Source organism: Equus quagga, chromosome 11, assembly GCF_021613505.1.
Source record: "Equus quagga isolate Etosha38 chromosome 11, UCLA_HA_Equagga_1.0, whole genome shotgun sequence".
NCBI lineage: Eukaryota > Metazoa > Chordata > Mammalia > Perissodactyla > Equidae > Equus > Equus quagga.
In genome coordinates, this window is record NC_060277.1 from 86938016 (window position 1) to 86950352 (window position 12337).

The 12337-nt window shown below is 34.9% G+C and overlaps 1 protein-coding gene across 2 annotated transcripts in view; it reads right to left on the reverse strand.

The window, feature by feature from the left end:
• The window catches only part of STXBP4 (syntaxin binding protein 4), a 163715-nt gene that overhangs the window by 124897 nt on the left and 26481 nt on the right, over positions 1–12337 (reverse strand). For both annotated transcript variants that reach the window (XM_046675298.1, XM_046675297.1), the window contains 2 exons: positions 12001–12079; positions 6595–6689 (listed from right to left, as the gene is read on the reverse strand). In XM_046675298.1, the coding sequence (XP_046531254.1) occupies positions 6595–6689; positions 12001–12079 (174 nt within the window). The remainder of the gene's footprint in view (positions 1–6594; positions 6690–12000; positions 12080–12337) is intronic.

Consider the following 12337-nt stretch of genomic DNA (forward strand, 5'->3'; position numbering starts at 1 on the left):
TATATAAATTATGCATTTTTTGGCAAAAGTTAAATTATACTATATATAGTGTCCCATGTTTTTAAAAAATTATCAGTATACCACAGCTTTCTATTCTGTCATTTTAGGTCTTTTGCATGCTTTTTAGAATTGCTATAACTATTATAACATTAAATTATTATATACATTAAAATTATTGTATATAATGTATATATAATTCTATAAAAATAATGTATGTAAATTATTAGATACATTAAAGCTTAGCATTTAAGTATATTTACCTCAGATTTTGAATGTAAGAGAACATTGCAAAAGCCTCTTCTGAACTTCTCCCCAGAGGTAACAACTGTTGTCCATTTGGTTTAATGGTACCAAGCATTTATTATATAACATTTGATATATACTAAAAACATATATGTAACAAATACATGTTTTAAAGCAGGACAATAAAATATGACATCCATGAATCCATTTAAGAATTACTAAACTTATTTCACATACTCCTGTCCCACTCCACTAAAGGTAACCACTGCTAATGAACTGTGTGATTGTCATTCCTCTACTATTTATTTTAAAATGGTTTGTCACATACTTATGTATCCCTAACACACTATCTTGTTTTGTTGTTTTTAGCTTCCTAAAACTGTTGCAGACAGTCTTCTGAAACTTGCTTTTTTCACTCTACTCTATGGTTTTATCATTCATCCATGGGGTTATATGCTACTGTAACATTAATATATCCATTTTTGCTAATAAATATAACATTTGATTAGATTAATATGTCACAATTTATTTATCCATCCTCCTGTCGATGGTCATTGGGGTCTTCTGCTTGGTAATGCAGAAATGTAACAACGAACATCCTTGTACATATCTACTATAGCACATGCATAAAAAATTCTTTAGCATATACACCTAGGAGTGATATTGGTGGGTCTTTTTCTGATTTATTTATAGGAGTTCTTTACATATTGTGGATACTAGCATATGTTATATGTTATGTATATTACAAATATTTTCTCCCAGTTTTTGGCATACCTTTTCACTTTTTTACATTCTCTTTTTATGGAGTTTCTTATGGACATTTCCTAGGCATGTTTTTATACCATTACTTCATATTTTTATAAATATATATGATGAACAGTTTAAAAAATATTTTTAAGTTTTGACTTTTGTATAAATGGTACCATACTATCAATACGTGACTTCTCATTTTATTAATAACATTTATTGAGTTATAATTCACATACCATAAAGTTCACCATTTTAGTGTACAGTTAAGTGGCTTTTAGTATATTCACAAAGTTGTGCATCAATCACCACTAACTCTAGAAAATTCTCATTACTCCCCAAAGAAACCCCATACCCATTAGCAGTCACTCGCTATTTCCCCTGTCCTCCCAGCCCCAGGCAACCACTAATCTACTTTCTGTCTCTATGGATTTGTCTATTCTGGGCATTTCATCAAAAGAGAATCACACAATTTGCAGCTTTTTGTGTCTGGCTTCTTGCACTTAGCTTAATGTTTCAAGGTTTATCTATGCTGTGGCGTACATCAGAACTTCATTCCTTTTGTGGCCCAATAATAGTCCATTGTATGAATATACTACATTTTGTTTGTCATTTCTAAGTTAAAAAAAGGTGAATTAAGAATAAAAGTTAGGAACAAGATACTATTATAAAAATACTAGGTAGATAATAACAAATTAGAAACTCAGTGGGTATGTGAAATAGCAGATGGCTACTGATGTGGATTAAGGCTGCCCCAGCTAGAGAAGCCCAAGGTGACCTGGCCTACATGCCAAACTATATGACCCAGTGGACGTTTTTTATGGTATGAATTAGGACTGCCCCAGGGAGAGAAGCCCGGGGCATCCTCACCTGCATGCCGATCTATATGGCCAGATTCGTATCTAAAGTTATATGACCGCACAATAACCAGACCCCATCTGCACTGAAATCATTTAATGACTTTTTACATCATCTTTTCTTTTTTTCCAGTAAAAATAAGTCACGTACCTATGCCTTATAAAATTAGCCCTAACCCTCAACTCAGGGCAGCAGCAGGAGCTCTGACTGCCTGTGGGTCTTGTCCCCACACACCAGCTCTGCCTGCCCATGGGTCCTGTCCCCATGCCAGCGGGGGCAGCAGCAGGAGCTCTGACTGCCCGTGGGTCTTGTCCCCACACACCAGCTCTGCCTGCCCATGGGTCCTGTCCCCATGCCAGCGGGGGCAGCAGCAGGAGCTCTGACCGCCCGTGGGTCCTGTCCCCACGCACCAGCTCTGCCTGCCCATGGGTCCTGTCCCCATGCCAGCGGGGGCAGCAGCAGCGGCAGCAGCAGGAGTTCTGACTGCCTGTGGGTCTTGTCCCCACGCACCAGCTCTGCCTGCCCATGGGTCTTGTCCCCATGCCAGCGGGGGCAGCAGCAGGAGTTCTGACTGCCCGTGGGTCTTGTCCCCACGCACCAGCTCTGCCTGCCCATGGGTCTTGTCCCCATGCCAGCGGGGGCAGCAGCAGGAGCTCTGACTGCCCGTGGGCCTTGTCCCCACGCACCAGCTCTGCCTGCCCATGGGTCCTGTCCCCATGCTATTCCACACTATTCTCTAAATAAAAGAGCACTACTGCCAGATCTTGAGAGTCTAAGAAATCTTTCTTTCGACTCCTCGGCTCACCGACCCCGCATCAGCTACAAAGAAAGACAGTGAACTAGAGAAACAATTTGTCAGTAAAGCTAAAATCCTGGGCAATAATAAGCATACGTGTAAGTTGCAAAGAGGCTAATCAGAGTTAGAGTATATAAGTGCCTCATATGTTTGAAAGAGGAGTAAAGATTCTGATTAACTCTAGACTGGTGAATTTTAAGTTAAATATTCATGTTGAAATTTTAAGGTAATCACTAAAAGAATAGCAAGAGAAGGTATAATTTCTAAACAAGTTAGAGGAGAAAAAATAAAATGCAAAAACAACCACCAAATAATCAAACATAATCAAACCAAAGAATACAACGAAGAGAGGAAAAAAAGAAGTGATGAAAAAGAAAAAAATTTTAAAATAAGATGGTAAAAATAAATCAATATGCATTATAATTAGACCAGATGTAAAGTATGTGAAGCAGTGGGAACTCTGACCTAAGACTAGCAGAAACAAAAATTGGTAAAACTACTTTAGAAAACACCTCGCCAATCCAACAATTATTTTCTGAGCATTTACTCTGAGCCAAGCATTTTTCTAGGAGCTCGAGAAACAAGAGAAAATTTTGGCAACCTCAAGTAAAGTTGAAGGTAAACAAACTCTTTGACCTCATAATATTTTAGTAATCAATTTTTAAAAAGCATATAAATAGTAAACTCAAAATTTAAAAGAGTTACCTCTTGCGGAGGGGAGAGGTATATACGATCAGGAAGAAACACATAGGTAATGTCAAAGGTTCTCATTCTTAGCTGGGTGGTGGGTACATGCCTGCTTGTTTTACTACTGTTTAAACCATAAATATACAATATAAACATTCTTGGGTATGATCGATATTTTCATTTAAAGAAATAAAAACAGTTTTACAAAAGTAAATGCAACTAAAACACCTATCACAGAAGGTACTCAATATATGGTGATTCTTATTATAAGTAGTAATAAAATTACAAAATGCTGTTAACCACGGTGTAAATTGATCTAGAGTCAAACTTGTAACAGGTGAAAGTTTTCTTGAAAGTAAGATTTACTCTAGATGAACACAGCGTGTCTGTGAGGTAAGCTCATAAATTTAAATTGAAGGTAATTTATTTTTAATCAAAAAGTAGGTTCCCATAATTACTTGAATAACTGATGTCATCTTTTAACCTTAAACAAAAATGCAAATTTGTTAATTGGACAAATAAATGTCCTTAACTTTTTCTGATGACTGAATGATGAATTTAAAAAATGTTACTTCTTTACAATGTTAATCACATACTTACCAACCTAATACAAAGAACATCTCATTAACTATAATCAGACATTGGGTATGCCATCGCTCACTACAGCTTTCTTCAAATGTTACAGAAATGGCAAGAGGTAAAGTAAATATCAGTGAAATGGCATCTGTATCCCAAAGCATCTTTCTCAGGTACAAATATACAGATAGTGTAGAGATGCAATAATTCTTTGCCTTCAAGCCAACTTATAAACCATATCCCTATTCATTATGTTTATCACATCTACTCGTAAGTTTAACGTTAGGATCAATTGAGACAATACTCGTAAAAATCCTTTGAAAAAATAGTGCTACAAATAACTGTGGTGAAATTACTTTAAAATATGTGTATCTGAAATCATTCTTAGAGTATTCACAGAAAGAAGCAATTCATTTTTTCAGACAAGGAACTAACAAATAACTAGTTCAGTGTTAGATATCATTTTCCAGTATATCCTGATATAAAATTGTCTACTTAGACTAGTAAAACATGGGAGATTTCATGAAGACAATGTTATACATACATATATCTTGACGGGTAATTTTCTTCATCAAATTCTAACCTCTCTGCCTTTCTTAAAAATTGTACTGAGTAGGCTAATTGCTTAATAACCACATAATCAGTCAACATCTTCTCCTTGTGAAATCTTATATTACCAATTCTCTAGATATTACATGCAATATATTTATAGAAGATAAAGGAAAAAGATATAATTTTATCACATTGTAAATACTTGATCACACTGGCCTTATCTATTACTGAGTAGAAAATACGTTAAAAATGTAATGGATAATAAGGTTGAATGTCTACAAAGTAGCAACTAAATTAGCAGAACCTGTTTCAAATTAAAGTGATATTATTTTATTAATATGTAACTATCCAAAAAATAAAGAGTAGCTTAGGAAAAACTGGGTGTATAGTAACTAATTTGGATTTTAGAAAAAAATTTTCATTAGGTGAAATATAGTTTCAAATTCTGAAAACAAAGAATGCTCCACTAACCACAGTCATTAAATATATTTTGAATAAAAGCCAGGAAGCTGAATTTACACAGAATGTGGTTTTCTTTTGCTGTAAAACTGACATTTTATTTTTCTACAAAAATAATCAACTTGCTTAGGCTACAAGGAGGACCAAAACTGGAATTATGATTCAATATTCAGGCAACTCATATTTCTCAGAATTAATACAAATTTTGATGATTCCCATATCTCTGGGAATACCAATCAGATTAAAAAATATATCATATGCTACAAATATTTAAACCAAGTAAAAGAACAAAGGCTGTCAGGTAGTCATTAGCTAGATAATTTTCTCCTTATCCAGAGGAATACTTAGTATTAAGTCTTGGATGTTTACATATGCATATTAAAGCAATACCATTAAAAAACAACAACCATTCATTTACAGAGATGCTTTTAAACCTCAAACATTCTATTTTTTGAAAGTGTTCATATTAACTCATTCTAAACCTTGCCATTAGCCAAAACTTACATTTTAGCCACAAACGAAAAGAAAGCACAAATTAGCAAAAAGATACTCAGGATTTTGTAAATAACAATTTACAAAATTTTGTAAATCTCTTTTGTAAATAGATCTCAAGTATTGAATTAATTGGAAAGTTTTATTGAGCAGAAACCAGGTGTTTAAACAGTGGCAGGCACCTGGGTATTGCTGTAATGAAGCTTTATCTCATTGATAAAACAAGATACATGAAAGATGATAGGATACTACAAAGTGATGGTAAGTGCTACAGGTGTACAAAATAAGGCAATATTGACTCAAACTGTAATAGTTAGCAAAGTCTACATGAAGGAGCTGGAATTGAGTCAGAACTTGAACAATGGGTAAGATTCAAATTGGCAATGAAAAGGGTATTGTTATAAGACCATGCAAAGTTATGAATACATGAATAAATGTAATGTGCATTTATTCTAGCCATGCATTTTCTAAAATGTAAAACATCATTATCCACAAAAAAATGACGGTAGAGTAGAGGCTGTCGGCCTTAAGCACTATATCCATTTTTATATTTAAAACAAGCCGTAGCACATTTTTCCTGTCGGCTCCCAGGTAATCTGATAGGGAAAGTTTTAAAATGCTTTTCTACTTTCAATTTTTCTTTTTAATCATCTGAGGTTTCTTTTATATAGAAAAGCTCTCAATATTTTACCCACCCCAGGACTATTTTTTGGTGCCTTAGTACACTGGTATCATCTTCCTTATATTTAGTGAGCATCTGACCATTTTGTTCTTTAGGATTTAGTTTCCCTTTTTAAAAAACTGAATAATGGAGTATTACTTCCTTGCACTTATTGCTACTATATATGAAGTCACTACACTTTGTCATAATTTATTCCATGTTTCCTTTGATTCTACAGCGTAAAACATCACATTTGTCTTATTTCCACACAGGAAGAAACTGACTAATTTGAATGTCAATTTAGTTACAAAAGGTTCAATTTCTATCTTGTACTAGTGAACCATCATGAACTACCCAACTCAAACATCAATTAAATCATTTAAACCCGAACTGCCGTTCATTTAAACTGCAAATAAACAACTCTTCAAGAAACGAATGGCTCCAGTCCTTTACCCTCTCAAAGAATGAGAACACTTCCTTGCTGTTGTTTTCCTGAAGCAAAACGGAAATTTAAAATATTTACCATTTCCAGTTTCTCTGCCTTAAGGCGAACAGAGGGACTTAGGAAGATCTTCTTTTCTTGTGGTCCATAATTATCAGTCCAGGTAGGGGCAATATCTAAGAGACAACAGGGTGCACATTAATTGGAAATTTAATTGGAATAGAACTTTTCACTTGACAGTATGTGTTCTGGGCTCCCGCTGTTCAAAAATAATTCTGGCTAATCAGCTGGCAGTTTTCGTTTTTATTTTCATGATATTTTTTTCTTTAAATCTAAAATGTATCACATAAACCAGCTTCACTTGAGTCCTAAAAGATATGATATAAAAAGAGTAGCCAATTGTGCATTAAGTCCCATGGAAATACTAATTTAAAAGACATATACCCGACCAGTACGCCGTCATCACAATTTACTAATTGTAAAATGAAAAGTCTTTTTTTCTTCCAAGGTAAGTAAGATCATATTAGAAATTCAAAAAGATCACTATATTTCTTTGACTGGCAAAAGCGGTTTTGTTCTGAGTTCTGGAGGTACTATGGAATAACTCATAAATGCAAATAGTTTCAAGTTTGCACATAAAGTATGATACAGTAGTCTCAGAACTTCTTGAACTAAAAACCCTGTTTCTTATTCTACAGAAGGTTATATTTCCAGTAGCATAAACAGACTTTTAAGAGTTGACTTTCAAACACCTCTCACCCATTCTGTAACACCTTCTCAATATATCCCCATTATTTAGATGAATCTTTGTCCTTGTTGCATGAATAAGAAACCAGGTGCCACAAGGGACTAAACTTGAAAAATTATTTGTTTTAATATGCCAAAGTTTTTATAACAAATTCCTGTAATTCATGTCAATCCTTATATCTAAATTGTCACTATTCTAAATACACTTTTAAATGGTATTTTACTAGTTCTACAAAGAAACAAGAGGAAGAGAAAAAACTTTTTAAAATGTCACATCTTTATGCAGTGTTTTAATTTTTTTTTTTTATTTCTCAGAGCATCTGTCTCTAAGTACAAAATGATTTGCATTCTCTTTCTTAAGAACATAAGAAGCGCATACGAAAATAAATAGTCTTCCTCTAAACCTTTAACACATCCTTAACATTCTATGTAAAATCTTGAATATAGCTTATAGGTGTCAAGATCAGAAAAAAAAGAAAGGTTACTGACTTTTAGCTTCAAATAGAATCCAACCTTGAGACAGACTGATTTTAGTATAATAGAATTTTTACAGTTCTGATAAAAGCAGCAAAGTCTCCTTTGTTATCATGATACTTCATTAATGGCCATGGGATAAAAAATACTATATATAAATTTTTTTCTCTTAAAAGAAACTCTGTGCTGAACTTAAAGTGTAGCATAAAGGATCACCATGGAGTGGAGTGGTATGGAAGCCCAAACAGCAGATAAGTCAAACTTTATCCTCCATTTTTAAAGTTTGGACTTGAGAGGCTTGACAAAGGCTCTCAGCCTGGTGCTACAATTAAGGCACACTAACGCTAGGTGGACCCAAGCTAAACTGATCATGGTCTCAGACCACCACTGACCCTGCGCGTAATTACTCAATTCAAGTGCAAATGTGTGGAAGAGCTGGAGAAGGGAAGAGAAAGAGAGAGGGAGAGACAGGGACACACACAACCTCCACACCCACTAGGGCATGCGTTCTCACTGATGGTTTCCTGCACCTAAGTAGAAAAATTTGCTATATGTAACAATGGAAATAACAGAAGATTAGCTCTTATGTATGCTTACTTTAGCCAGGCAGTGCACTAAGTACTTTACATATACAAGCTCACTGATCTTTACAATAACCACAAGGACATAGGTGTTCTTATTCCCTTCCCAAAGATAAGAGAAAGAAGTTAGCCCAAGATCACACAGCTAGTAGGTGACCAGGTTAGGATTCTCATCTCCCGCGATTGCCAAAGCTAAGTTCATAAATGTGCCAATATCTTTCATCATCAGTTTTCTCATCTGTATTAGGAAGAATAAAACAGCCCACCTTATACGAACTGTAAAGGTAAAATAAAAAATTATAGAAAACGACTATGAAAACTATAAAGTACGTATTGTTAATATTAGCACAGAGACACTGTATTTAAATAGGAGATTTAATGTAAAATTATACTAACCCCCTCATTTAACAATATGCAATCATGGCGTAACAAAATCTCACTTTTTTCCAGCTAACCTTCTGCTAAACTTTTACCTTTGAGCCAAAACCTTAGGGGGATCTGTGTATAAATCCAACAGGATTTGATAATTCATAGTTAGACCTGCAAAGCCCCTCGTAGACAGACAGCTTTCCTCATTTGCCAATGGCACCTCTCGACTCCAGCCTCAAGCTCTTTATTTGCTCCTATCTGCGGGAGTGAGACTTTTCGAAGATTGGCCTATTATTCTCTCGGGTCTGCTCTTCCTGTTCTCTTTAGGAGAAGAAGAAAGGGAATGTTTTACAAGGGCAGGATCAATACCATTCAGTAAAGACCATGACTCCATGGATATTTTTCCCTTTCACTGCTTTGTTTCAAAAGCCTTGTTAGTGCAGGAAAATTAAGGCCTGGGCTATGGTTAAAGGTAAAACAATGATGGCATTTCTTTATGCAGTAACTCTTTACTGAATTCCTTAGGAACATCTGTATTCTGCTTTTAGCTCACTCATTAGCTCATGCCTCATTCAGCCTACGGCAATGGTAAACGACTCGGGATTCTGAAGTAAGAAATCTATAGAACACAACAGTCAGACAAATCACAATGCATATAAGTTACCTAGAGATGATTTAGAGTTGAATTTGCTTTTTCCCCTCCAGAAACATCTAGCCTGCCACATTTATGTGGAAGTAAGAAAATGGGACTAAGTCAATGCTATTTCTCCCTAGAAAAATTTTCCATTTTAACTGCATTTTAATATTGACTTTACATACAGCTTACTCACTCAAATATATTTTTCATTAAATTATTTTTGTATTACAAAATCCAGTCTCATTTCTTGGAGTCACTGATGTAAATTTACCTCAGTTTATTCATTACTCCAAGATCTCTTTGCTCCAATCAGATCTGCCTCCTAGGGTCACCTGACATCCAGCTCAACCTCAGTTCTGTGCTTTTGCTCACGGTGCTGCCTTCACTTAGAATATCTCTTATCTTCATCCATCAAGCGATGTTTACCACTTCCTTCAAGATCTGGATGATGTCTAACATTTGCCAAGAAATTTCTGCATATTGTGACACATCCTTTACTATGTATTAACTTTTGGGGTAGGAGGGAGGATGCAAAACTGAATTAAAGGATGAAAGCTTTCACTTCTGTTCTAAAAACATGCCTTGGAATATTATCTGAGCTATATTCTAGTCTGCAGGTTCTGTAATATTAATAATAATAACAGCAAAACTTATTGAGCATATACTATGTAGCAATTATGATGCTAAGTGCTTGACGTGCATGATCTCCTTTAATATTCATAACAACCCCATGAGACAACTATCTCAAGGTTACATAGCTAATAAATCAGGAGCAAAGGTTTGAACTTCTAAGTCTGCTTTCAGAGCCTGGTGATTGACCACTGTGCCTTCCCTATACCACACTCAGGCCACTTACTACTTCTTTCCTTAGTCCACTTTATTCATGTCTTTACACTATTTGTGCAAATGTGTTACTTATCCACAGGACATTATGCTCCTTAGAGTACTAAAACCACCCACACCCTGCTCTAGTTAACACAGAACACTGTGCAAACAGCAGTTATTCGATAAACTAAACACACACACACATAAACACACACGTATATATTTATGTTTTCTCATCTGAATAATGAAGGTTTTTTTAACCCTATGTTTCATTTCACAACATACTATCAAGTATCTCATAGAAAATATCCTAATTCCTTCATAATTTCTACTGAAATATGTTTTCTATATATGACATACTCAGTAAATGCTTGCTAAACAAATAAAAGGCTAAAGGAGGCATTGAGCAGCTCAACTACTTTCAAAATTAAAAACATGTTACATAAATGTCTCCTCACCATGGTTTGCTTCTTTATCTGTTTTCTCACATGGATTCCCAGTTTAAAATAAAAACAATATATCAAGAGAATGGAAATTAATTATATAAAGGGTGTAATACTAAATACTAATAAAGTTTCCAAGAGTCAAAAAATCTCACTAAGTAAAAAGGCTTATAATTTACGGCTAAAGATTGCTACTAATCCACTGGTAAATACTGCTCCAAATCAGAGGAAACTACTACGGAATCTACTTTAAATTCCTGTCAAGTACGCAAGCTCTGTGCTATGGTCTGAACGTCTGCGTCACCCCAAAATTCATATGCTGAAATCCTAACCCCGAAAGATGATAGTGTTAGGAGGTGGGCCTTTGGGAGGTACTCAGGTCATGAGGGTGGAGCCTTCACGAACGGGATTAGTGCCCTTATAAAAGAGACTCCACAGAGCTCCCCAGCTTCTTCCACCATATGAGGACACAATGAGAAGTCTGCACCCAGAAGGAGGCCCTCACCTGGCCCATGCTGGCACCATGGTCCTGGACTTCCAGCCTCCAGAACTGTGAGAAATAAATGTTTGTTGTTTATAAGCTACCCAGTCTGTGGCACTTTGTTATAGCAGCCCAAATGGACTAAGACATTAAGTAATTTATACGAACTCTTACTCTGCAATTCTAATCTGGAAAGAAAATGCTATGAAAAATTTAAATATATGGGTAACAATTTGCATCATAATTTAGACATACGTAATGAACTTTTCTTTTCTATAAGTACAGTTTTTAGATTGTTGTTCTGTTTAACTTTTGGAGGCAATTTAAGGCAAGGGGATTTTTTTCTTGATATTTGAGTCAACGGACAATTTACAGCGTAATAAAAATCCTTTTTTTATGAGTAGCTTATACACTTAATTCTTTATTGTTTTAAAAAGTCAATAAACCATTGCATAGTAATTAAGAACCAATAATATTGAATTCACAACACTTGTGTTCCTTCTAACTTATATCTACATAATCTCTTCCAAAAACCAAAACACATTTCTTTTCTCAAGCTATGCTCCCTTCTATAATTTCTCTGAAAGGTGCATTTTATATACCTCACCGGTATTTCACTAAAAGGACAAGGCAACCTAATCTTGATTTATAGAAGAGTTTTCATTATTGGTTTCAACAGTTTGTTGATCATTACAGCTTTGTAGACACTGTTATGATAATGCATCTTCTAATATTTCAACTCTTTGTTGAATAAAAGTCATAATCCAACAGGGACCACTGCACAATACATTCATTTTGCTCTTTTATTCATGAAAGAAAAGAAGGCATAATGCATCCTTTTTAAAAGTCTATTAAGTCACATTATGAACTCCTCATTGAGAGAGAGTAATTGAAAAAATAACAGGAAAAAGGAATTAAATGTGCATTTACCTGTATTAGACACATCTGTAGGGCTGTTGTCCGAAGAAGTAATTAGAGTCTCTTCTGTTTTCTTGCATCCAGTTTTTATCTATGAAAGAAAATAAAGAACATGAAATGTCTTTTTCTAAGTAGGTCAAAGACCAGACTAGAAGCTCACTGTAACATAAAAAGAATGGTTAAAGAAATTAAAGCAATAGTCCAAAAAATATAAAACCTCTAAAATTTTGGTATATTCATCTTCAAACAAAGCAATTCAGAATTTCAGGTAACAACTGCTTTCAGCTCTACCATGTCCAAGGACAACAAAACACAAGGCCATGCACCTTGTCTTTGAAAAAGTATTATA